The sequence below is a fragment of the Nannospalax galili genome, unplaced genomic scaffold (assembly GCF_000622305.1).
Source record: "Nannospalax galili isolate Female #2095 unplaced genomic scaffold, S.galili_v1.0 scaffold294, whole genome shotgun sequence".
Taxonomy (NCBI): Eukaryota; Metazoa; Chordata; class Mammalia; order Rodentia; family Spalacidae; genus Nannospalax; species Nannospalax galili.
The window spans coordinates 705241-730162 of NW_008335053.1; the positions used below are offsets into that span (position 1 = coordinate 705241).

General features: G+C 41.2%; 1 protein-coding gene across 2 annotated transcripts in view; it reads left to right on the plus strand.

Moving 5' to 3' along the window:
- The window catches only part of Xpr1 (xenotropic and polytropic retrovirus receptor 1), a 173274-nt gene that overhangs the window by 95657 nt on the left and 52695 nt on the right, over positions 1 to 24922 (plus strand). For both annotated transcript variants that reach the window (XM_008829741.3, XM_008829740.3), the window contains 3 exons: positions 21379 to 21602; positions 22822 to 22971; positions 23228 to 23311. In XM_008829741.3, coding sequence (XP_008827963.1) covers positions 21379 to 21602; positions 22822 to 22971; positions 23228 to 23311 — 458 coding nt within the window. The remainder of the gene's footprint in view (positions 1 to 21378; positions 21603 to 22821; positions 22972 to 23227; positions 23312 to 24922) is intronic.

The following is a 24922-nucleotide window of genomic DNA, read 5'->3' on the forward strand; positions in this document are numbered from 1 at the left end:
ACCACTAAGCCATCTCTCCAGCCCATAATTCTTATTTTTATGTGTATGAGTGTATTGCCTGCATGTGTGTAAGTGCACCTAGGTTGTGCAATGCAGGCAGAGGTCAGAAGAAAGCATCAGATTCCTCTGGAATTGGAGTTATGGACAGCTGTTAGCCGCAGTGTGGGTGCTGGAACTCCAACCCGGGTCATCTGCCAGAGCAGCCAGTGCTCTCAATTGCTGAGCCATCTCTCCAGCCCCAGCAAGCAATTTTTTAAACTATATAGCTTCCTCTTTATTTTTTAAAATTTATTTGTGTCAGGGCTTCTTAGCAGAGAATGTTTATGAAAAGGTGAAGAACCACGAAAGGCATGGCATACACACATGACTATTTCACAAGATTATAAATGCCTTCAAAGGCAGCAGTAGAGTTGAAATGTTATTTGAAAACATGGAAATGGTTAGTTAGATCTGCAAGAGAAAAAAAATGTGCAGAAAGAATTGCAATGCTCTGAGGACAAACATATTTTCCACAGTTAGGAAGCAGAAGGGTAAGGAGGAAGGAACCTTCAGTATAGACAGAGAAAAAGACAACTATTTAGGAAGGTTGTTCTGGTCTAAATCCAAACTGTCCCTCACAAGCTCCTCTTTTGAGCATTTGTTCTGAGCTGGTGGTGGTGCAATTTTTAATATATATATATATATGTTTAATTTTTTATTTATTATTTTTATTTTATGTGTTTGTGTGTATTGCCTGCACGTGGGTAAGTGCACCCATGTTGTGCAATGCCTGCAGAGGTCAGAAGAGGCTATGGGATCCCCTGGGACTGGAGTTACAGATGGTTGTTAGCTGCCATTTGAGTGCTGGGATTCAAACTCAGGTCTTCTGCAAGAACAACCAGTGTTCTTAACCACTGAGCCATCTCTCCAGCCCCTGGTGATGCAATTTTAAGAGGCTATGGACCTCTAGGAGATAAAGCTGAAACAGGTCACTAGGATGGGCTTTTGAAGGTTATGCTTGGCCCTTGGTTATAGCCTACTCTCTCTTTACTTTCTGGTCCACCATGATGTGAACAACTTCCACCTCACGCTGCTCTGCCAAATAAATCTTGCCTCCCTTGTTTCTATCCAGGTAGATCTTGGTTACAGTAACACAAAATTAATGCATAGAAAGAGGAAAAAAATAAAAGAAGAGGGCGCTGCATTGCAAAGAATCTACATTAAAAGTGTCTACATTAAAAAGATTGTTAGAGAAGTTCCAAGGTTAAAAATGAAAAATATCCAAGATAAGTTCATTAGCAGTTTTCTTTTACTGTGATGTTTTTTGGAAGGATCTCTGATTCCAATTCTAAATTGGTGATATATATTATGGCATAATACAGGTAGTGCTTCTTGGTTTGCAAAGAAAAATAAACATCTACTCTTAGCAATAGATAATTTTGAGTTACTGTAAAAGAAATGTGTCTGTATTATGACTCAGCATGCACTTCTCCAGACCGTCATACATGCACTTCTCCAGACCATCATATTTTATGTGTGTTTATGTGCATCTACTATGTATAAATATACATATATTTGAGTGAAACAATGCTTATTCTCTCTACTGTTAATTTATTCTTTTTTTTTTTTTTTTGGTTTATTTGAGACAGGGTCTCCCTGTAGCCCTAGCTATCCTGGAACTCACTATGTAGACCAGGTTGGCCTTGAACTCACAGAGATCCACCTGCCTCTGCCTCCCGAGTGCTGGGATTAAAGGCTTATGCCACCATGCTTGGCAATTTATTCTGTTTTTTAATACTTTCCATTTTCTGTTTGATTTTTATTTTTAAATGCTGATTGTGATACACCAATTGGTTTTGACCCATACTAGGTTGTAACATTCAGTTTGAAAACTGATATCTTTAAGTAGGTCAATTTTCAAAAATTATTTTAGGCTGGCTATTATTAAATTTTTGGATGCTGTGATTTAATGACTTATCTGTGTGCATTGGCAGGGCCATTGGAGTATGGGCCTTGATGTCATCACAGAGTAGGGACAAATTGGTAGTCTGCAGACTGAATTTTTGCCAGGTCAGGAAGTGATGAGTAATATGAAGACATGATTGGCAGAAAGAATTTGGCACTTGTAGAAAGTATCACTTTTCTCCTTATTTAGCTGCTTTCTCTCCAGCAGATTGTCTTGTAAACTGAAAATGCTCAACACTTTGCATATCAGAAAAACTGAAAAGAAAAAGTGGTGAGTTAGGTTTTGGTGGAGCTTGTTGAAGGATCACACTGTGTAGCATAAGTTGGCCTAAAACTCTCCATCCTCCTGCCTCAGGCTTCCCAGTGCCACCACACCTGCTTGAGTTTATTAGTCCACCTTTACCCACTTAGCTCTCACAAGAAACTAAAATGATCAATTTTTAAATGAAATTTAGTCCTTATCCAAGCCTTTACATAATCCCCAATTGTTACTGTGTGTTTCTAATCATACCAAAAAGCCAAACAGAACACAATAAAAATGCCCATTCCATCAGGAACTGATTACATTTTGAATTTAATAACTTTAAACTTTTGATCTTGTTTATTTTTTTATTTTTTTTTTTGCTATGTTTTTTGAGACAGGGTCTCCCTGTAGCCCAGCTAGCCTGGAACTTACTATGTAGACCAGACTGGTCTTGATCTCACAGAGATCTGCTTGTCTCTGCCTTTTGAGTGCTGGGATTAAAAGACTTGCACTATCACTCCTAGTTTTTAATTTTTTTCAAACAATTTAACCTTCCTAAGCCAACATCATTTGCTTATAAAATGAGCAAATTAATTCCAAGCCCTTTTAGGATTCTATTTGTTAAGATTTAGAAGCTATTTTCAATATGAAAACCTGATGTAAATGAATTGCTCTTTTATTTTTGCTATGTGCTTTTAATTAAAAAAGGACATTTATTTATCTTCATAGAAAAAGTTTTTCACAATCTGAAGAACATGGGGAAAGAGGAGTTTTGAAAATGAGGGATCCCCGTTTCCATGATGTACGTAGGTGCAGATATTCTCAATAAAATACTTGTAAGCCAAATTCAACAATTAGAAAGCTCATACATGAGGAATTAGTTTCATTCCAGGAATACAAGGATGATTCAACATATGCAAATCAGTAATTATAATATAGCACATAAATAGTGTCAAGGGCCAAAATCACATGATCCTTTCAATTGATACAGGAAAAAAAAATGTTAAAACTCAACATCTCTTCATTATACAAGCCCTAGAAAACTAGGAATAGAAGGATTATACTTCAACCTAAGAAAGGCTGTATATGACACACTGATAGCCAGTATTAGAATAAATGGGAAAGAACTGAAAGCATTTCCTCTAAAATGAGAGGTGCATGTCTACTCTCATCACACCCATTCAGTATAGTATGTGAAATCGTAGCCAAACCTTTAAGACAAGAGAAAGAGATAAAAGGGGATAGAGGATGGAGAGATGACTCAGTGATTAAGAGCACTAGCTGTTCTTACAGAGGACCCAGGTTCAGTTCCCATCACTGACATGATAGCTAACAACTGTCTGTAACTCCGGTTTCAGGAGATCCAATACCCTTTGCTGACCTCCATGGGTACTGCATGACATGGATGTGCCACTCATACACGTAAAATAAACATAATAAATATTTTGTAAATTAAAATTTATAAAATAAAATATTTTATTATGTTTATTTTACGTGTATGAGTGTTATGCCAGCATGTAGGTAAGCGCACCCATGTCGTGAAATGCCCACAGAGGACAGAAGAGGCTGTCAGATACCCTGGAACCAGAGTTATAGACAGTTGGTAGCTGCCATGTGAGTGCTGGGAATTGAACCTAGGTCTTCTTCAAGAACAGTCAGTGTTCTTAACCGCTGAGCCATCTCTCAAGCCCAAAATAAAATACTTTTAAAAAAAGAAGATGGAAAGATATATGTTCATGGATCAATGGGATTAATATTGTTAAAATGGTCATACCACCCAGAACAATGTACAGATTCAATGTAATTCTATCAAAATTCTAATGTCATTCATAGGAATAGAAAAGTTTAAAAATTCTTTTGGAAACACAAAAGAGCTCAAGAATCAAAACCACCTGAGCAACAAGAGCAATGTTAGCGATATCACAATATGTGACTCAAACTGTGCTACACAAGTATAATACTTGACTCAAACTACACTGTCTGTGCTGGATAGCTTTAGTGTCAACTTGACACCTGGGTTGAGGGAGCTTCAATTGGGGAATTGCCTCTATTGGACTGGCCTATGGCCATGTCTGTGGGCCATCTTCTTGAGTGATGTGGGAGGGCCCAGACCACTGTGGATGGTGCCACCCGTGGGCAGGTGGGCCTATGTTGCATAAGAAAGCAGGCTGAGCATGGGCCAGGGAGCAAGCCAGTAAGCAGCATTCCTCTATGGCCTGTGCTCCAGCTCCTGCCTCCAGGTTCCTGCCCTGAGTTCCTACCTTGGGCTCCCGGATGAACTGTGACCCAGGAGACGTAAGATAAATAAACCCTTTCCTCCCCAAGTTGCCATTGGTCAGAGTGTTTTGTCACAGCAATGGAGAAACAAGCTATGACACTGTCCAACCATAGTAACAAAAACACAGAGTATAAACACAAAGTAGACACGTAAACAAATAGAACAGGCTCAGAAATAAGCTACAGCCATTTGTTTCTCTATAAAATGGATAAAACAGACACTGGGGAAAAAACAGCCTCTTCATGAATCAGTTCTCAGAAAACTGCCTCTCTTTCTGTAGAAGACTGAAACTAGATCCCTGTTTTACATTCTGCAAAAAATTCCATCCAAAATGGGTTAGAGACCACCCCAAATTGAAATTCATAGGGGAAATACTTCAAGATCTAGGTATAGACAAACCTTTCTGAGGAGGATTTCAATAGCTTTCAATAGCTGAGGAAATAATAAGAATTGATTAGTAGTATCACATCAAATAATGACCAGAGTGGAGATAGCTTCAGAATAGTGGAAAACCTTGGCCAGCTGCCATGCAGCAGAATATATAAAGAACTCAAAAAGTAAAACAACTGGGCCTGGGGAGAGGTCTCAGTGGACCTGGGTTTGGTTCCCAGCACCCACATGGTCGCTAACAGCCTTCCTTAACTCCAGTTCAGGGATCTCAGTGCCCTCTTCTGATCTCCATGGGCATTGTATGACAGAGATGCACTTACATACATGCAGGCAAAACACATACACATACAATAAAAATAAATTTAAAAATTTTTACAGTGAAACAGCCAAAGAACAAATAATCCAGCCAATAACTTTGTAAATTAACTGGCCAGATACTTGTCAAATGAGAGAGTGCAAATGGACAATAAATTTGTGAAAAAAAAATGTTCAACAACTTCAGCAATTAGTAATATGGAAATCAAAACTACATTTAGATTCTATTTCACTCCATTCAGAATAACTGTCCTCAAGAAAATAAAAACAACAAATGCTGGTGAAGATGTTCAGTCACAATGGAAATCAGTATGGTGACCTATCAAAAATATTAAAACAGTACTACCAGGTAATTCATTTTCACTTTTGGATACATACCTTTAAAACCATCTTAGTTAGCCTCTTGAAAAAATACCTACCTATTGATGTTTATTGGTGTACTATATAGCTAAGTAATGGAATCAACCGGAGTGTCCATCAGTAGATAAAATGTGATAACCAAATATAGAGAGTTTCATTCAATCATCAAGATCAATGAATTCATGTCATTTATAGGAAAATACATAGAACCGAAAATTATCACATTAAATGAAATAGGCCAGACTCACATATATCATGTTTTCTCTCATATGTGGAAGTTGGGTGTGTGTGTGAAAATAAAAGATAGACTGTTAGGGATATGGAAAGGTACAGGAGAGAGAGAGGATGAGGAAGTAAGGGAAAGTAATAGAGAGATTGAAAATGATCATGCTATTCATGTGTGAAAATGTCACAATGGAACCAGCACTGACTGATCATGCAGAACTAGGGTTTGGTTCCCAGCAACAACATGGTGACTTAACAACCATCTGTAACTTCAGTTCCAGGGGATCCAACATCCTTTTCTGGCCTCCGTGGGTATTGAAAAACATGGGTGCACTCCCCATACATGTAGGCAGTACATCCATATGCATAAAATAATAAGTTTTAAGATAACATAAAAATAGTGGTCGAATAAACCCAACTTAAAGTATTAAAAGAAAAGGCAGAGCTTTTTATGATAGAAACATTGTTAGTTCATGACTTAGCATTCACCTAGGTCTTTTCAGAATTTGGAGTGTGCAATTCCAAGTGCTAAGAGTTCCAAGCACTAAAAAATATTACATATAATGAAACAAGAGTGACCATTTTGAGTCATCTATGATGCACCAACATTCTTAGACCTCACCTTGTATTTAAAAAAAAAAAACACTGAAGTCTTTAAATTGAATCGAGATAATATTGCAAAACCTGTAAATAATAAAAATAGCCTAAAATATTAGTTTTATTTTATAAATATTTTTTCTTTAGATTTTAAAAAATATTTTGTATATGAGTGTTTTGCCTCCATGTATGTAAGTCCATCCATAAGTACAATACCCACAGAGGCCAGAAGAGGGTATCAGATTCCTTGGAACTGGAGTAGAGAGATGAGTTAAATGGCAATGTGTATAGGTGTCATCATCCATCTGGTGGTGACACTACCCTTAAAGTTTTATTTTGTTAATGGGGAGTCATAGGAATTTCCGCTTAGTAAAGAGAGCACTTCTGGATGAGAATCAGTATGGAGAGCCTTTTTGTGGCCCAGTGTCTGTTGCAGTTACCTGTTTTAGACCTGAGAAAGTTATCATAGGGTGAGTTGAGGATGAACTGACTACTATGTGTCAAACCTAGTGCTCTATCATTTGAACATCATTAATCTGTTTGATTACTAAGTCACAGTCATATTTGAGACTCCAGAAACTCGCATCAGTTTAGAGTTATCATGGGCATAATTCTAAGTTAATCTTTAAGCTCTCATCCTCCTGATGCATGCATACTTTCTCATGGTTATTCATTCAGGCACATAGTCCTTGCTTTACAAAGTTTTCTAGGTGATCCTTCTGAGAGCTACACTGACAGACAATAGAGCTATATTGTGCTTTAAGTCACTAAGTTTGTGGTGATTTGTTACATAGTAATACAAAACCAATACAGATTAAGTATCTGATAATTCTAGAAAAGCCTGAACGTTTCCTTTTCCCCAAGCACAATCACCCTGGAAAATGGCCACTAGGCCCTTTAAGGAAGGAGTGGAAAAATATTTATAATATTTTTGTAAATATTTTTGAAGTGGCATCAGAAAGCAGCCTGGTATCCTTCATTAAGTGGCCTCATTTTGTGTGTGAACTAGTTCTAGGTCTGGAAAAACGTGGGAAATTGACTAAAACCAACTGTCATTATCCTGAAGACTTTTCTGGTACAGTGGTCAGTGTTCTAATAGCTTGTCCATTTGCTTTATTCCTAAGAAAAACCTTGATCAGTTAACCACAGCTAAAATAATCTCTGTGGGCTAAACTCTTCTGGCTAGTGATTTACCCAGTTGCCTTTTATGATAAGCATACTATACCCACTTTGCTTTGGTGGTTATGCTATGCCCAGTCACAGAGGGATGCTTCACAGTGATGGTCAAATTAAGAGTCCTTTATTGCAGGCAGGCTCACACCCCAAAGAATTCTCCGACCCAAGAAGAGGAAGGATAGGGTTTATAAAACCCAAAACCACAATTGCATCTGACAGGTTAGATAACAAAAATATTCAGTTAGGCAAAACAAGTTTCTCAGTACTGCAGAGCACTGGATTTCTTGAAATGCTGGTGTAGCTGAATAAGAATGTTCTGCCTAGCAGAATGTGGTTGGGGGGAGGGTGACTTGGTGTTTATCTAGATTTCTCTCATTTTTTATAAGCTGTCTTTAATGAGGCCCAGTTTATTTACATAGAAACAACAAACTTCTTCTAGGGCTATACATAGGTCTCCCTCTTCCCCCTGGGACATGAGCAGTAAGTCTAACCTTTAGTTTTGGAAAACCGTCTTGGCCAAGGACTCAACCTGGTTATGAAGAATATGGATGAAAGAGCATGGATGTCCTAAGTCAGCATCATTTTGTTTGGTCATCTGGGATATTCCAAGTTTACCTCTTACTGAGGCAGACATGGTTAGAGCTTGCCATTCCAGTAGGCTGAGTTTGACCAGGATGGAGACCAGCAAGGGACCTGCTAGCTTATAGCAAGGCTCAAGGCCAGGAGGTAACACCATATGAGCACCCTTGGAGCCACTGTAAGCATATACCTGAGGGAGAACATGAACTGTAACACATAGAATCAGTCTCTTCTATAGACTGTAAGAGGGGATGAATTTGGTGAGTCCAGAGATGCAGCCTAACCAGGTCCCATTTTGTGAAAAGTAAGTTTGGGAAGGGGACAGGCTGAAAGTGAGAGTGTTATTGCATGATACTGAAAAAAGAAATTTTGGAGCTTGTATTTAGGTGTTGTTAAACAGGAGGGGTTACCCATTATGTCTCCTAGAGTTAGTAGTGGAGCAGAGAAGGGACAGGTAGATTTGTTATTTGTAACAATCAGCATTTCCACCCCTAAGCCTAATTTAGTAAAGTAGTGTAGATTTTAAACAAAGCTAGCAATCCTCGGCTAGTTTGAGCTGAGTAAGGTTAAGCAGTCAATGCTTCTCTAACATGGAAAACAAGCTAGGAGATTGTGGGTAACTGGGTTTGGGTTCCCTGGGGGAACAGAGTGGAGGTGGGGAGAGGGGTCAGAATTAGGTAATTGTGAGTGAGAGACAAAAATGAGGTCTCAGTGATGGAGAGATGGCTTAGAGGTTAGGAGCAATGGTTGCTTGTGCAGAAGACCCAGGTTCGAATCCCAGCACCCACATGGTGGCTAACAACCATCCATAACTCCAGTTCCAGGGGATGGACACTCTCTTATGTCCTCTGTGGGCACTGCATGAGGACATTAAATGCAGTCAGGCATAACACTCATACACATAAAATAAAAGTAAATAAATTAAATAAATTAAAAGTTGGCTATGGGGCCAGTGGATCTTTTTTATGGGGCCAGTGGATTTTTTTTTTTTTTCCGTTGGATGGTGAACAAAGCTCTTTCATCATACCTATGATGTACAACTGGAGGCCCCAAGTGGACTCAACTTCCCAGCCATAGTTAATGGATTGGTGTATCTGGATGAAGACAGAATCATTGTCCCTGCTTGAGGAGGTCTTCCAAATGGAGAGGAGGCTAGTATTATTTGCCTTTGGGAGCCAGGTCCAGTTGAGGCTAGAAAGGATCTTACCGGTGGAGAAAGAGGTGAGAGTGAAAGTATAGATCTGGGGTGAGGTGAAACAGAGGGGCATGTGGCAGCTAAAGATAAACAGTCCTATGATTGGGAGAGTCTTTTTTTTTTTTTGGTCTTTTTAAGACAGGGTCTCCCTGTAGCCCCAGCTGACTTGGAACTCATGGAGACCAGGCTGGCCTCCCAAGTGCTAGGATTAAAGGCATGCGCCACCACGCCTTTCTGATTGGGCGAGTCTTAATTTGAGAGGGTCTGGTCCAAAAGTGACGATCCATCCTTGATTTTAGTGGATCCAGGCAAGGGTTCCATCAACTGTGAGTGCTATCAGTGTGGTGAGGATGGCTGTGTGAGGTTCTTTCCATGTGGAGTTTAAGGCTTCCTTTTGGAACTTTTGATTGACACCAGATTTCAGGGGTGGAATGGGTGGCAAGGTGTAGAGGAGGGAACTAGGAATATGGTCTCAGACATTAGAATGGACAGCAGTCTGGACCTGTTGGAAAGACTGGAGATACTTTAAGAGAGACTGATTGGTATTTTTTTTTTCTAGACTAGGGTCCTTTAATATAGGAGGAGAGGCAGCCTCCCAAACATTATCTCATAGAGAATGAATCCTGTCTCATAGGGAGTCCATCCAACTTGAAGGAGGACCAAGGTAGGAGGTTGGGCCAGTTTTCACCAGTCTATAAGATTAGAGAATGTGGACTTAATAGTCTGATACATACATTCAACCTGTCCAAAGCTTTGGGGCCAGTAGGCACAATGAAGATTTTAGGCTGTGTTTAAGGCCTTACTGACCATTTGGCTATGGACAAGGTGAAGACAGGTTGAATTCCATCAACTGTAAGTGCAGTCAGTGTGGTGAGGATGGCTGTGTGAGGCTCTTTTCATGTGGAGTTTATCCGAGCCAATTGACAGAGGCAGCCCAAACCTAGGCTCTTGACCACAGAGCAGGTAGTTACTTTTTATGTAGTAAAGGCCTCAAATAGAGCAGATATCTGTACCAGCATGAGGGGAGTCAATTTCCCATTTTTCCCTGGGGTTTAGTCCTTCTAGGTAGATAGCCAGTGTACCCTTGGCCCCTTGTTTAGGGTTGACTTGAGTATAAGAGAGGCATTGAGAGGTCATCTGCATGACCAATTCTCAAATCTGTAGAATCTAGTATTAGCTGTCAGTTTGGTGGTTACCCAGCTGGGTCATCTGGTGAAGCTGGTCTACAAGGAGGGCCCGATGGTTTCAGGGAGGATAATCCTGGTGTCTATCAGGGTCCACCATCCCATGGGGTCTTTTTGTGCTCCCTGAGAGCAGGCATTGTTTTCTTCATCCTGAGTATAGGATGGCAGAGGGGATGGTGAGTGGCTCAAAAGGGATTTGGCAGCCCACTGTACTGCTTCATCTACCAGTTGATTTCCTTTTGCCTTGGTAGTGTCAGCCTGTTGATGACTCCACAGTGTATGACTGTCACCTTCTTGGGGAGATAGCCTCAAGGAAAGCTAGAATTTCTTCTTTGTTTTGATGGTTTTTCCATTTGCAGTTAGGAGTCCTCTTTCATTGTAGATTATGGTGTAGACATGAAAGGTGGCAAAGGCATATCTGCTGTCTGTGAAGATAGTCGGCCATTTATCCTTTTCCCAATGTAGAGCCTAAGTGAGAGTGATCAGTTCAGCCTTTTGCACCAGGGTACCCTGGGGGAAGGCTTGGGCCCAAATGACATCCTTTTGGGTAGTTACAGTGACCTTCTGGGTCCCTTTTACTACAAGGCTGCTTCCATCTGTGAATAAGTTGGTGTCCGCCTCAGGTAAGGGGGTGCCTTGGAGGTCTAGGTGACTGGCCTGGAAGATATCCAGCAGATCTTCACAGTCATGTAGGGGCACCTCTGGGTTATCACTGGGCATCAGTATTGCTGGGTTGATGCTCTGAATGTCTGAGATGAGACAGAGCTGATTGTGGAGCAGACTTTGGTACTGAGTGATACAGGCATTTGACATCCATTTTGATGTCCTCCCTGGAGGTGAGTCTCCACTGCATGGGGGGCTGTAAAGTTTGTCTTGGCCCAAAGTGAGCTTATCAGTCTCCTTTCCCAGTAGGGTGGTAGCTGCTATGGAATGCAGACAAGATGGCCATCCCGAAGCCATCGGTCAAGGTGCTTGGATAAGTATGCTATGGGCCTCTGCCAAGGTCCCTGAGTTTGAGTATGCATGCCTTTTGTAATCCCCCCAGGCCTCATGAATAAAAAGGTAGAATGGTTTTGTGATATCAGGCAAAAACAGAACTAGGACTTGAATTAGGACCTTTTTAAGGGGTTGGATAACTTGTTCTTCTATCACTGTCCATTTCAGGTGTTGGTCTCCTGCAGTGACTGACTAACAAGAAATTGCTATTTCAGAGAAGCCTGGGATCCACAGTAGGCAATATCCTGCTGTCCCCAGAAATTCTTATACCTGTTTTTAGACTGGGGCATGGGGCTCTGAAAGATGACTTCCTTTCAGGCCACAGTGAGGGTCCTCCTACCCTGAGAGAGTTTGTATTCCAAGTAGGAGGCCTCCATTTGGCAAAGTTGAGCTTTCTTTGTGGAGACATGGTATACCAGGGTCTGAAGCAACTGGAACAGGTCTTAGGTGTCTCACAGACAGGTGGCTGGTCAGCAGCAGCTAATAGAAGGTCTTCCACATACTGGTGCAGTGTTAAATGAGATCCTGAAGCTTGTCAAGTCCTTCTGAGGGGCTTCTTTCAACAGTGGGGGGCGGGGGTGGGATTTTGAGCCCTTGGGGCAAATGGGTCCAGGTTAACTGACTAGTCTTACTGGACATCAAATTGGTCCATTTTAAGGCAAAGATGGCCTAGCTAACAAGTAACAAGGGGATAGAGAAGAATGCATCTTTTAGATCTAAGACAGTTTTGACCTGATAACTGGGCGGAAGAAGACTGAGTAGAATATAGAGATTTGGGATCGTCGGATGAATGGTCTCAGGCCATTTGACCTCTTGGAGCTCTTGAACTGGATGGTAGTGTGAAGTTCCCAGTTTATGGACCAGTAAGAATGGAATATTCCAAGCAGACTGGCATGGGATGAGAATGTTAGCTTTTAATAATCTTTTAATATGAGGGGCAACTTCCAATCTGACTTTCTGGCTCATAGGGTACTGTCAGACTTGGATTGGCATGACTCTGGCTAGCAGATTTGCCGCAACTGGTGGATGATGAACCACTAAGCCAGGTGGGGGGGTGAGTTGGTTTCTGCCCATACCTGGGGAAAATGCTGTTGTAAATTTTTGAGTAGGTCTGTGGAGTCAAGGGCTTCAGCTCCCAAAGACTCAGGAGAAAACAAGAAGATATTCTTCAGACAGGGAGTGGTTAAGTAAAGTTGGTATGCAGATGAAAAAGAGATTCCAGTCTCTTGAGGTGAAAAAGTGATAGTGGCGCCCAGTTTGCAGAGAAATCACAGCCCCAAAGGGGGAAGGGACAGTCCAGAACCACCAAAAAGAAATGGTTTACTAGCTTGTGTTACAGTATGTTCAGGCATGGGGTAGTAGTCCCTGACCGTGCTGGTGGTCCCCTGAATAGGAATTTTTCTTTGGGAAAGTAATTCAAACAAGATCTTTAGAACAGAGTTCTGCCCCAGTGTCTACCAGAAATTGGCCTCCTATAGATGCTGTGACTATAGGCTCTTAGAGGCCTAAGAGAGTGGAGCCCAAGACCCCTTCAGTCTGACTCATTATCTGACTCTTGGATGTCTTGATGGGTCAGGACCTGTTTTGGACAGTTTGAGGCACTTGTTTTTCCAATGTTCTTTTTGTGCATTGATTTTTTTTTTTTTTTCTAGTGGGGTCTGCCCTACTCTCCCTGGCTTTTCTTGTTAGGATTCCCTTTTCCTCTGGACTGCCATCCTGTGGTCAGGAACAGGCAGACTAAAAGGTGGTGACCATGATTTTAGCCTGTCTGCAGGTCACCATTCCTGTGGTCTGGGTTGCAAGGGTTTTTTCTTTCAGCATCTCAATTATTAAACACCTTTGGGGCCACTTCTAGAAGTTGAGAAGTGTTTGTGCCCATGAAACCTTTGAGTTTTGGAGTTTAAGATGGCTAGAGGAAACTGGGTAAGAAAAACCAAATCGAAAGCTTGGGTATTCTCTGGGGCCAGAGGATCAAAGGATTGTGGATATGGAAGGCTTCCCACAAATGATCAAAGAATGCCCCAGGTGACTCCTCAGACCCCTGAAGAACCTCAGTGGTTTTGGATAGATTTGTGTGCTGCCCCCCTGATTCCCACTCGAAGAGTCCAGTGAAAAGTGTTCAACATTTGGGATCCAGTAGTTGTATTAGAGTTCCAGTCAAGACAGATGGAGGGGAAAATTTCCTCCCTCTTAAGTCTGTTTTCATCCTTCATACTGGCATCCATGGGCAAATAAACCTTCTTAGCCCCTGCCCTACTACATTCCCATTTCTTGGAGGTAAACACAGTCAAAAGCAATTGTTGGCAGTCATCCCAGGTAGGTTGGTAGATCCATATAATGCACTCGATAAGAGCAGCCATGACCTGGGGCTTCTCAGAAAACAGGATTTGGGGCCTTCCAATTATAGAATCCAAAGTGGAGGAAGACACATAAACTAGGAATAATCATTCCCTTGGCGGAATGGGGCAGGTGGTGGGGCCCTCTCTAAGGGAGAGGACAGGGGCAAGAGTTTCACAATTTGGGTGTCATGATCACTGGTCAGAGCTGAGAGAAGGGTATGAAAGGGGAGAAGGTAGAGGAGGGAACGGATGGAGAGGAGGGCTGGGCATAATGGGATTTGTATGGTGGATGAGAGAGGGTCCAGGGGTGGCAATAGAGGGGTTTGTCCAGAAGAACCTTTGTCAGGGTTAGGATAATAGTTGAAGGCGCAGGTCCTCAACCACAGGGGAGGATTTTGGACTAAGTCCAACCATTGATCAATATAGGGAAATTGGTGCAGGTGTTTGGGGGTCCCTGTGACCTTCAGCCAGATAGCTTGAGCAACAGCAGGGTCCAGCACCTGGTTCAGGGCCAGCAAACATCAAAAGAAGGCTAATCAATTTCACAGAATGTATGGAGCTTTCCTTTGGAGAGACTGACTCCATAGTCATCACTGAACTCCAAAGAGGACTTCTTTAACTTATGTTGGAAGGGAGTTGGTTTAGAATCGCTGGCCGCCATATCAGAACTGGAGGCAAATGGTGTGGTTAGGTGAAAGAACAGGAAGACAGAAAGACAGGAGACACAGTAATGAAGAAGAGTAGAGACTAAGAGGACAGTGGATTGGGGTGAATTAAGAGGGTAAAGAAGGATTTAGGAGAGAAAGCTGAGCAGTGGAAGCAGTAGGCAGAGGTCAGGGATAAAAATAGGGTGGAGGTAATGGGAGAAACAGGGTTTACCAGACCAATCCATACAACCCAGGCAAGAGGTCAGCACAGCTCACATAGCATAGGCAATGAAGGCAGAGGAACTCCTCCCTGAGGAGGAGACGAGTATACTCGGTCAGCTTCTGGTCACCATTAAGCCAAAGTGAGCTCGGAGAACAGTCTTGACTCCTCGGTCCCCAAAGAGGATCAGGGAGGAGGTGAAAGGGGAAAGACACAGTGAAAGAGCTGAAACAAGCAAGGACACACTCATTCCATAATAGACAAGACATGACAGGATCTCTGGATAGGTACTGTCCAGAGCAGAACTCACTTTGCTGGATTGTTCCCCTAGCCCCAAAGCGGGAGATGATTTCAGTGCTTCTTTTTAACAGTAGGTGGGTTCTGAACTGCCACCTCTTGCCATATGAAGTTGGTACAGCCAGTTAGGACCCAGTCTGCCCCTGTAGTCTATGCCAAATTGCCAGCTTGGTCTATGGAACTTGTAACCCAGTATGTGACCAGTGGGAGTATACTGGATTGCTCATTCATTTATTCAACCATACAAAAATACATATAGAATAAGGATTAGTTGAATAAGTTCCTAGCCAGAACCTTATTAGTCAACGTCTTTACTCTTCAAAGAATGTTTAGGCGAGTAATCCCCATCAGGATTTTACTTCTTTAATCAAATATCAGACCAGACCAGAAATTTCAGAACTTGCTTTCTAAGTTCTAAGAGGACCAAAGTTCTTGGTCAGTTTTGGCATCAGGAAATGAAGCAATCATTCTGGAACTCTCTGGCTCTAATGTGAGAGTCATGGGGCCCTGAATGTTTCAGGGGTCACTTCCCCTGTAACAATTTACCATGCTGAGGAGACCTAAAGCAAGGCTGAGCCCTGGAAAGTTGATCTTGCTGGGGCCTCAAAATGTTATATGCAATGTAAGTCACTGAGGATCGACACACAGCAGTGGTCAAATTAAGAGTCCTTATTACTGGTGGTTGAGAGCTCCCTCAGAGTCTGCCTGAAAGAACTCTTCACCTCAAGGAAAGCCAAACCACAATTACATTATACCAGGGACAGGTCAGGTAACAAAAAGTTTCAGTTAGAACAAGTTTCTTAGTACTGTAGAACACTAGACCTCCTGAAATGCAGGTGTGGCTAGGGGCTGGGCTAAGCAAATGGAGTCAGCTTAGAATAAAATGGGGTTTCTTTGTTCAGTTCAGTTAAATGCTATTATCTGGTCTTTCTGTTCCAGGATTTTTTCTTTTAAGCCACTGAATTTAGAGAGCTCTGATGGGTACATCTCTCATGATTGCACATATTCTGTGTTGATGAACAAACTTAAGAGTTCTTCAAGAACGTAGGTGGTTTCCTCAGTAATGTATTTTCTATAGTCTGTAAGTAAAGGGATTTTCTGGGCCTCAGGGGGAATGTAGTTGGTGTTAGAGATGGAGAGGATGATCTTGGGAGCTAAAAGTAGGTTCCTGACAAATGGACATACATAGGTAGATTAACTTGATTTGGAAAGAGCAGTAGAATTTGATTTTCATTTTGAATATAGTTTCAAATAATAGGACATTAAAGAAAAAATGGATTACAAAATGTAAGAAGATGAAAGTCAACCTGATTAAGAATACAGATGAATCTTGGAAGCATCCTATTGAAATGAGAGGGAGAGGGAGAGGGAGAGGGAGAGGGAGGGAGAGAGAGGGAGAGGGAGAGGGAGAAGAGAGAGAGAGAGAGAGAGAGAGAGAGAGAGAGAATGAATGAATATGCATCATGAAGCAGCAGTGCCAGAGAGGACAAAAATACTGAGTATACTATTACAGCTTGTTGTAACAGTCTATACAGCAAGGCATGGGAGAACTTTGAGAAAGGATGAGTCATAAATAGTTCTCCATTGTTATTGTATAATTACCATCATTTACTGAGTGCTAACTGTGCCCCTTGGCATTTTTGCACTTCATTTAGTCTTTACAGTACTTCATAGGAGGGCTGATATTCTCTTTCAAAAGGCTTAGAAGAGTTGAAAAAAATAAACCACTAAAATTGTACTAGTTGAAAAGGAAAATTCTTCCTGATCTTTAAAAATGGTACCACCGTCTCATAGTGTCCCCAGTATTGTGCAAGGATCCAGTTTCTCCACATCCTCATCAGTGCTTAGAAAAACTCTCTGCTGAAGTGCCAGCTGGTGGTGTGGGAGTGCAGCCTGAGGCTCCAGGAGGTTTTGCTCTATGTGGGTGTGAGTGACACCTCCCAGTGACAGTGTGTGCACATGTGCATGTGTGTTAGGAAGGATCTGGCAAGGCCAGGAAGTTCTGTGTGGTGCGGGTTTGACTGTCTGCACAGACCTGCAGGCTCAGACTGATGTCCCTAGATTCCTGTGCCTAGCATCATATCAGATCATCTTGCTATGGGCTTGCCTCTCATAGGCCCTGGGAGGACTGTTCAGGCTCTGCTCCTTCTCAGATTGTGGCTCTGCACAAGAGGGCCCCACAGAGTTCTCAGACAAGAGGAAGGTGGCCCTCAGTGGACATGTGAGGGGTCTCTGCCAGGCTGTACCTCAAGACCCAAGAGTGTGAAACAGCTGTGTGTACCCTTGGACAAGACAGCCAGAGTGAGAGCTAAGTGAAAGCCAAAAGGACATAAATGGGGAATAAGAGAAAGAGAAGAAATATGAAGAGAAAGAGAAAAGACTGTTTTAGGAGCTAATGTGTCAGGATACCACCAGAGGTGTGCTTCATGCCCAGGAAGCTTGACCAGACCAGAAAGCTCTCTACTGAGTAATATATAGTAGTCTTGCTTCTGAGCTGAGGCATTGCAGGCAGTATTTGTTGGCATTGCCCGGTAGGATGGCATGTGCAGCACAAAGTGCCTGTGTTTTGTGTTTGGAATCAAGACTCAGATGAAGCTGTGCAGTGCAGCAGGGACAAGCATTGCCTGCCAGTAACTACTTGGACGCATTGTTGGATTTTGAATTAAATTTTGGACATTGCATGTTCAGAAAACTTCGACTGTTGCTACATTCTTTACACGCCCTACATAAATAACCTAAAGATGATTTAAAGTATATGAGTGAGTGTGTGTAGTTCTGTGCAAATAATACTAGATTTTATATAAACAGCTTGAGCAGCTGCAGAGTTGGGATCCTGGAACCACTCCTTTGTGGACAAAGGGACAACTATATACATAAAACAAAAATACATACATATATCCAGAAATACCTAATTTTTAACACATCATTTTTTAGTTTTAGTCTCTTCTTGGAACCTTTAGAGAAGTAATATTTAAGGAGAAATACAACAGGTTCAAAGCCTAAGCTCTAAATAATTCTAATCCTATTTCTGTACTAATTTATATTACATTTGTTTATTTATTTTGTTTGTGTGCACATGTGCCACAGTATTTGTGGAGGTCAGAGAACAACTTTAGGGAATTGATTTTCTCATTCCACAATGTGAGCTCTGGGGCTTGAACTCAAGTCATCAGGCTTGGCAGAAAGCACCTTTCCCCTCTGAGCCATCTTCTTACCCTCTAGGAATATAACTTTAAAAAAATGTTTATTGAATTTTTGTATATTTCATATAAAGTCATCTTTATACCCCCTTCCCCTTTGGCACCCTGCCATAGCTTCCCCACTGGGTTCATACCTTCTGTCATTTGTGTTAAGGCCTATCATGTAAAGTTAGTGTCCCCAGATGTCCCTCAGTATAAATTCATCCACTGGGATCTAGTCAGTCTAGAGTCCCTTCCTTTAAGAAGATCAGCTCATTCTCACCCAGTAGTAATCAGATGCCAGTAATTCTTCAACTAAGATTGGGGCCTGCTGTTCATTTTCACAGTTCTGTGCTGGGTTTTTGTCTGCTCAAGTTTGCATGGGTCTTGTGTATGCTGACACCTTTAGTGTAGGTTTATATGAGAGGAATCCCAGAAGCCTGTAGGACTGTTTCCATATGGCCATGCATCTCCTCCCTGGCTCTTAACAATCTTTCTGCCCCCTTTTCTGCAATGATCCCTGAGCCCTGGGTGGGTGGATTTTAATATAGGAATCTTGTCCAAAGACTCACACTCTCCAGACGCTTAGTCTCTGCATTTTGGCCAATTGTGAGATGGCCTCATCTTCTGTTGCATGAGGGAGCTTCATTGATGAGAATTGAAAGATGCATTAGTGTTCTCTTCATCCCTTGTTCTGTGTTCCATGAGCCTTAGGTATGGAGGTTGCATCCTAAATGTGCCACTTAGGCTTGGGCAATTCAGAGCCTGTGTGTGACCAGTTGTGGAACTCTGTAACTATCTCTGTCTCTTGAAAAAGAAGCTTCTTTGATGGGTGGTGACTGGGATACTTGTCTATAGATTTAAGGATCCATATTACATTTGTCTAGGGATGTGACAGCCTTGGAGTTTTCTCTAAGATCTATGACCTTGCCAGCTATGTGTATATGGCTAGGTTTATAGTACCACACGAGTTTCCTCCCATTAAGTGGACCTTAAGACCAATTAGGTAGCTGTTGATTACCCCCAAGATAAAAGTGCCACTACTGCACCAGTGTCATTTGCTGTGCTGGTCACTGATGTGGTTTTTAGGTCTTGAAGCTAAGGTTGGACCATCGATTGGTGTTCTCCCTTAGCAGCTTGCATGGCACTCTCCAAAGCTATGAGAGATAGCCTCAGGGGAGGTAACTTCCAGGTCAGTTTCAGCTCCTTTGCTCCAAATCCTGTGTCCAAAGTATGACCTCTCTTCAGCAATAGGGTCTTACTATCAAGTTCTGGGAGATAATCAAAGACTGTGGCAATAACCTGTGTAATTTTGGGAGTCTCTTGGACTACCCTTGCTAACAACTCTCTAGGAATATATCTTAATAGCTCTTTTTTTTTCTTTTTTTTTTTTTTTAAGCCCCAGCTGGCCTGGAATTCGCTGTCCAGACTAGGCTGGCCTTGATCTCACAGAGATCTGCCTGCCTCTGCCTCCCAAGTGCTGGGATTAAAGGAGTGTGCTACCAACACGTCTGGCTCTTAATAGATCTTTTAAAATAAGGGAACATATCATAAAGATTGATTGATTGATTGATTGATTGACAGTGGTACTGGGGGTCAATCCCAGGGACTAATACATGTAAAGCAAGCATTTTATTGACTGTGTTCCATCTCCAGCCCCCAAAGTTATGCTTTTAGGACTTACAATCTTAAGTACATTTACAGTATTGTATAGTCATCCCTATCTAATTACTGAATGTTTTTGTCATCACTCAAATATATCTTATACCTGATAGCCCTTGCTCTACTTCTTCCTTTCCTAGTCACTGTTAGCTGATAATCTATTGTCTGTCTCTATCGATTTTCCTATTCTGGACATTTTATAAAAATGTAATCATACAACGAAGGGAGCTTGGGTCTAGTTTCTTTCGCTTAACACAGTTTCAAGGGTCATCCATGTTACAGCATGAATTAAGACTCATTCTTACTATGACTGATATTCCATTTTGTGTGTATGTCTGTGTACACATTGTACACCATCTTTTGTTTATCTGTTCATCACTTGATGGGCTTTTGGTCTGTTTCAACATTTGGCTAGTGTGAGAACACATGTATATATACAAATTTTTGTGTGAACATTGCTTTTTAGTTCTCTTAGCTATATACCTAGGACTGAAATTGCTGTTCATACAATAAGTTCTGTTTAACTTTATAATTAATTGATTATTTTTAAAATTTATTTATTTTTATGTTATACCTGCATGTGTGTAAGTGCACCCATATTTTGCATGCATTGCCTTGGAAGGACAGAAGAGAAGGTTGGATCCCCTGGAACTGGAGTTTTGAATGGTTGTTAGTCACCATGTGTGTTCTGGGATTCGAATCCAGGTCTTCTGCAAGACTAGCCAAGTGCTTTTAACCGCCGGCTGAGCTATCTCTCTAGCCCCCTCATTATTTTTATTTTGTATGTATGAGTGGTCTGCTTGGTTATAAGTGCACAACATTCGAGCGGTGCGGTGCCTATGGAAGCCAGAAGAGGCTGTCAGATCCCCTGGAACTAGAGTTATAGATGGTCGTTAGGTGCTGTGTGGATGCTGGGACTTAAACCTGGGTCTCTACAAGAGCAGCCAGTGCTCTTAACCACTGAGCAATCTCTCCAACTCTCTGTTTAAATTTTTGATAGCTACCAAACTGTTTTCCAGATTTTATGATGGTTGTACTACTTCACATTTTACTCTTTTTACATTTTGTTTCTTATCTATAACAAGGTACAGTAGCCGTTTTGTAGAGAGGAAAATATGGGCTAGAACCTGCAGAAGGTGTTGTCAAAATGTTTTTTACTGTCCAATTCTAAATATCACGTGTAATATTTTCCCTAGAAATTCTAGGGAAGTAGTTCAGATAGTCAATAAAAATTAAAAATTAAAATGAATCAAAAGTGAGGAAACTGGAGAGATGGCTCTGTGGTTGAGAGCACTGGATGCTTTTGCAGAGGACTCAGGTTCAATTCCCAGTACCCACATAGTAACTAACAGCTGTCTGTAACTTCAGTTCCAGGGGAATTTGACACACTCTCCTGACCTCCACAGGCATTGCATGGCATGGTTACACTTACATACATACAGGCAATACACATAAATGAAAATAAAAAATTTTTTAATGACTCAAGATTGAGAACTCTTGCCAGCTTTTTTTTTTTAAACCTGATTTGACAATGCTCTTTATGTTTTACAGAGAAGCTGGCCGAGGCTCAGCGCAGGTTTGCTACACTTCAGAATGAACTTCAGTCATCACTGGATGCACAGAAAGAAAGCAGTGGTGTTACTACACTGCGACAACGCAGAAAGCCAGTCTTCCACCTGTCCCATGAAGAGCGTGTTCAACATAGGAATATTAAAGACCTTAAATTGGCCTTCAGCGAGTTCTACCTCAGTCTTATTCTGCTGCAGAACTATCAGGTGCTTAGAGCCTTACCCTAGAGAACAGCATTTCTTAAGTAATGATAAATTACAGTAAGTAGAAGTACCTTGAGCTACACTGTGTCAATCCAAAAAGGAGGAAATCATCTTTATTCTTCTTTATTCTTGTGGTTCTTACTGGGATTTTAGATGTCCTTATTGACCAAAACTTGTGTATCAGAAAGATGCAGAGACAAGGAATCACCAGAGAACTGGTAAGCCAGACTACACAAACAGTGAGCTCCAGATTGAGCAGGAGACCCTGCCTCAATAATATCAGGTGGATCAGCAAGAAGCGTTATTTTGAAATGAATTCTCAACTTTTTTACTAATGGACTTTTGTGTCTGTATTTAGCAAATACAGACAACCTCTGGTTTATAGATCTATTATGCCTTGGAAATCCATGTTTTCCTACATTTTCAGATGAATGATATGCAAACAACAAGTGAATGTGAGAATGTAGAAAAGTGTAGTATTTTGATGTAGAAATTGAGGATTGACCCTGTGTGTTTGCTCATTCTTTCCTTTATGCTGACTCCGTCGTAAGTCCATCCCCAAGCTGAGATGACTGGAAGGAAAATGAAAGTTAGGAGAACTAGATCAGTGTCTTTGTTCTTAACAGGTTTGTGCATACCTGGTGGGAGAGAAAATTTACTTCTATACCAGTCCCTCCAAAGCAAAGAACTAAATAAATGTATTCAGGTGCACGGTAAATGCAAAACCTTTTCTGAAAATAGTCTTTTGCCCAAAGCAGCAACATGACCTATTTTTAAAATGGTTATACATAGAAAAATAGAAATGAAAATGTTCTGAACTTGGGGTGTTCATTAACTTACTTGGAAAAGAAACACTAGAGTTGTGTTACTAATGGAATTCTACTTTGAAATGAGTACGTGATGCAGCACAGCAGTCTTATTTTAGTAATGAATGTATTCTTAGTCTTCGCTTATTCAGCTCTGTCAGTGTTTAGTGCTTATTATTATCACTTTTTTTTTTTTTTTTTTTTTGTTTTTTTTGGACAAAGTCTCCCCTGAGCCCCAGCTGTCCTGGAACTCACTGTGTAGACCAGGCTGGCCCTGAACTTACGGAGATCCGCCCACCTCTGCCTCCCGAGTGCTGGGATTAAAGGCATGCGCCACCATGCCCGCCATGCTTATTATTTTTAATCTTAATTAACGATAGTAGAAATGATCATTATATTTCTCTTTTTTCGTATAGAATCTGAATTTTACAGGGTTTCGAAAAATCCTTAAAAAGCATGACAAGATCCTGGAAACATCTCGTGGAGCAGATTGGCGAGTGGCTCATGTAGAAGTGGCCCCATTTTATACATGCAAGAAAATCAACCAACTCATCTCTGAAACTGAGGTATAGTAACTCTACCTATTTACCTATGTATTCAGTATCACTTGTGCCCCATTTTAAAGAACTTAGGATTTCTGTTCTCCTTTTGTATCTAGATGCTGGCTTTGAATACTTGTACGCTTATTTGAGATTGTTTTCTTTGGCTTTATCAGTGTATGTTTGCTAAGAGGCTATCAGAATATAATATATAATTGATATAGAATTATTTATCACTTGTTCAGAATAACTTATATCGAATCTTAATACCTTGCCTTTCTAGGCTGTAGTAACTAATGAACTTGAAGATGGTGACAGACAAAAGGCTATGAAGCGATTACGTGTACCCCCTTTGGGAGCTGCTCAGGTTAGTATTTGCTTCCAGTGACTTGTTTGCTTTTTCATATTTAGTAATTAACACAGTATTGTTGTTGGCTAGCTTCATTACCTTCCAATTTATTTAACCAAATATTGTAAGTAGTTGCTACTATTGTTTTTCTGGTTTTAAAAAAATTCAGTGCCAAGATCCAGGCATGGTATCACATGCTACATTCCCAGTACTTGGGTGACTAAGGCAGGATGATCACTAGTTCAAAGCCAGCCTGGGTTATATAGTATAGCCCTGTCTCAAGAAAAGGTAAGAATGATGCTGGAGAGATGGGCCAGGTTAAGAGCACTTGCTACTCTGACAAAGGACCCAAGTTGAATTCCCAGCACCTACATTGAGCAGCTCACAACTACCTATAGCTCAAGCTCCAAGGGTTCTGACTCCTCCTTCTGGTCTCTGCAGGCACTCCTGTGCACAGACCCACACTCAGGTGCACACACACACACACGCACACACACAGAATTAAAAATAATAAAAATCTTTTTTGAAATAAAATGGGTAAGAGAAAGGAAGGGGAAAAGAAAGGAAAAAAGAAAAAATGAGATGCAAGCTTTCATTTTTTATGAACTGTCTTTGTGCCTATCAGTGTTTTCTCTCAACTCTGCCCTGTATTTATTCTTAGACATTCTAACTTCTTGGTCCAATCAACTGACTAAGATGAGTTTTTTTTGTTATTCATGACATGGGAGGTTAGGATGTGTGAACTACTGGGCTACTTACATAGCTTTGTCTAAAGCATAGCAGTTATACCAAAAAAGGGCAGGGGATTTAGTAAATGCTATCTGTATAGCATTTAAGTGATATATTCTGTCTCATAAAACAAGTCTGAATAAATTTAAAAGGATTTAAATCAGGGCTAGAGTGACTCAGCGGTTAACAATGTTTACTATTCTTGTAGAGGACCTAAGTTCAGTTCCCAGCATCCATGTTAGGTGTCTCACAACCATCTGTAAATCCAACTCCAGTGGGCACCAGCAGCCATGCTAGGCGCGCGCGCACACACACACACACACACACACACACACACACACACACGGGCACGCACAAGCACGCACACGCACACAGTTAAAAATAATAAATCTGGGCATGGTGGTGTATGCCTTTAATCCCAGCACTCAGGAGGCAGAGGCAGGCAGATCTCTGTGAGATCAAGACCAGCCTAGTCAGCATAGTGAGTTCTAAGCCAGCTGCGGCTACAGGGAAACTCTGTCTCAAAAAGACCAACAATGGGGATGGAGAGATGGCTTAGCAGTTAAGAGAACTGGCTGTTCTTGAAGAGGGTCCGGTTTGGTTCCCAGCACCAATATGGCAGCTAACAACCATCTATGACTCCAGTTCTAGGGGATCCAGTGCCTTCTTCTGACCTCTGTGGGCATTTTCACAATATGGGTACACTTACATACATGCAGGCAGTGTACTGATACACAAAATAAAAAAAATATATAAAATTTTTGAAAAGGAAAAAAAAAAACCCAAAGACACAATTTAAATCATACAAAGTATTTAAGTATATAAAATAATAAAATATTTGAAAAAAAAGCAAATACACAATTTAAATCATACCAAGTATTTTCTGCAACCACAATGGAA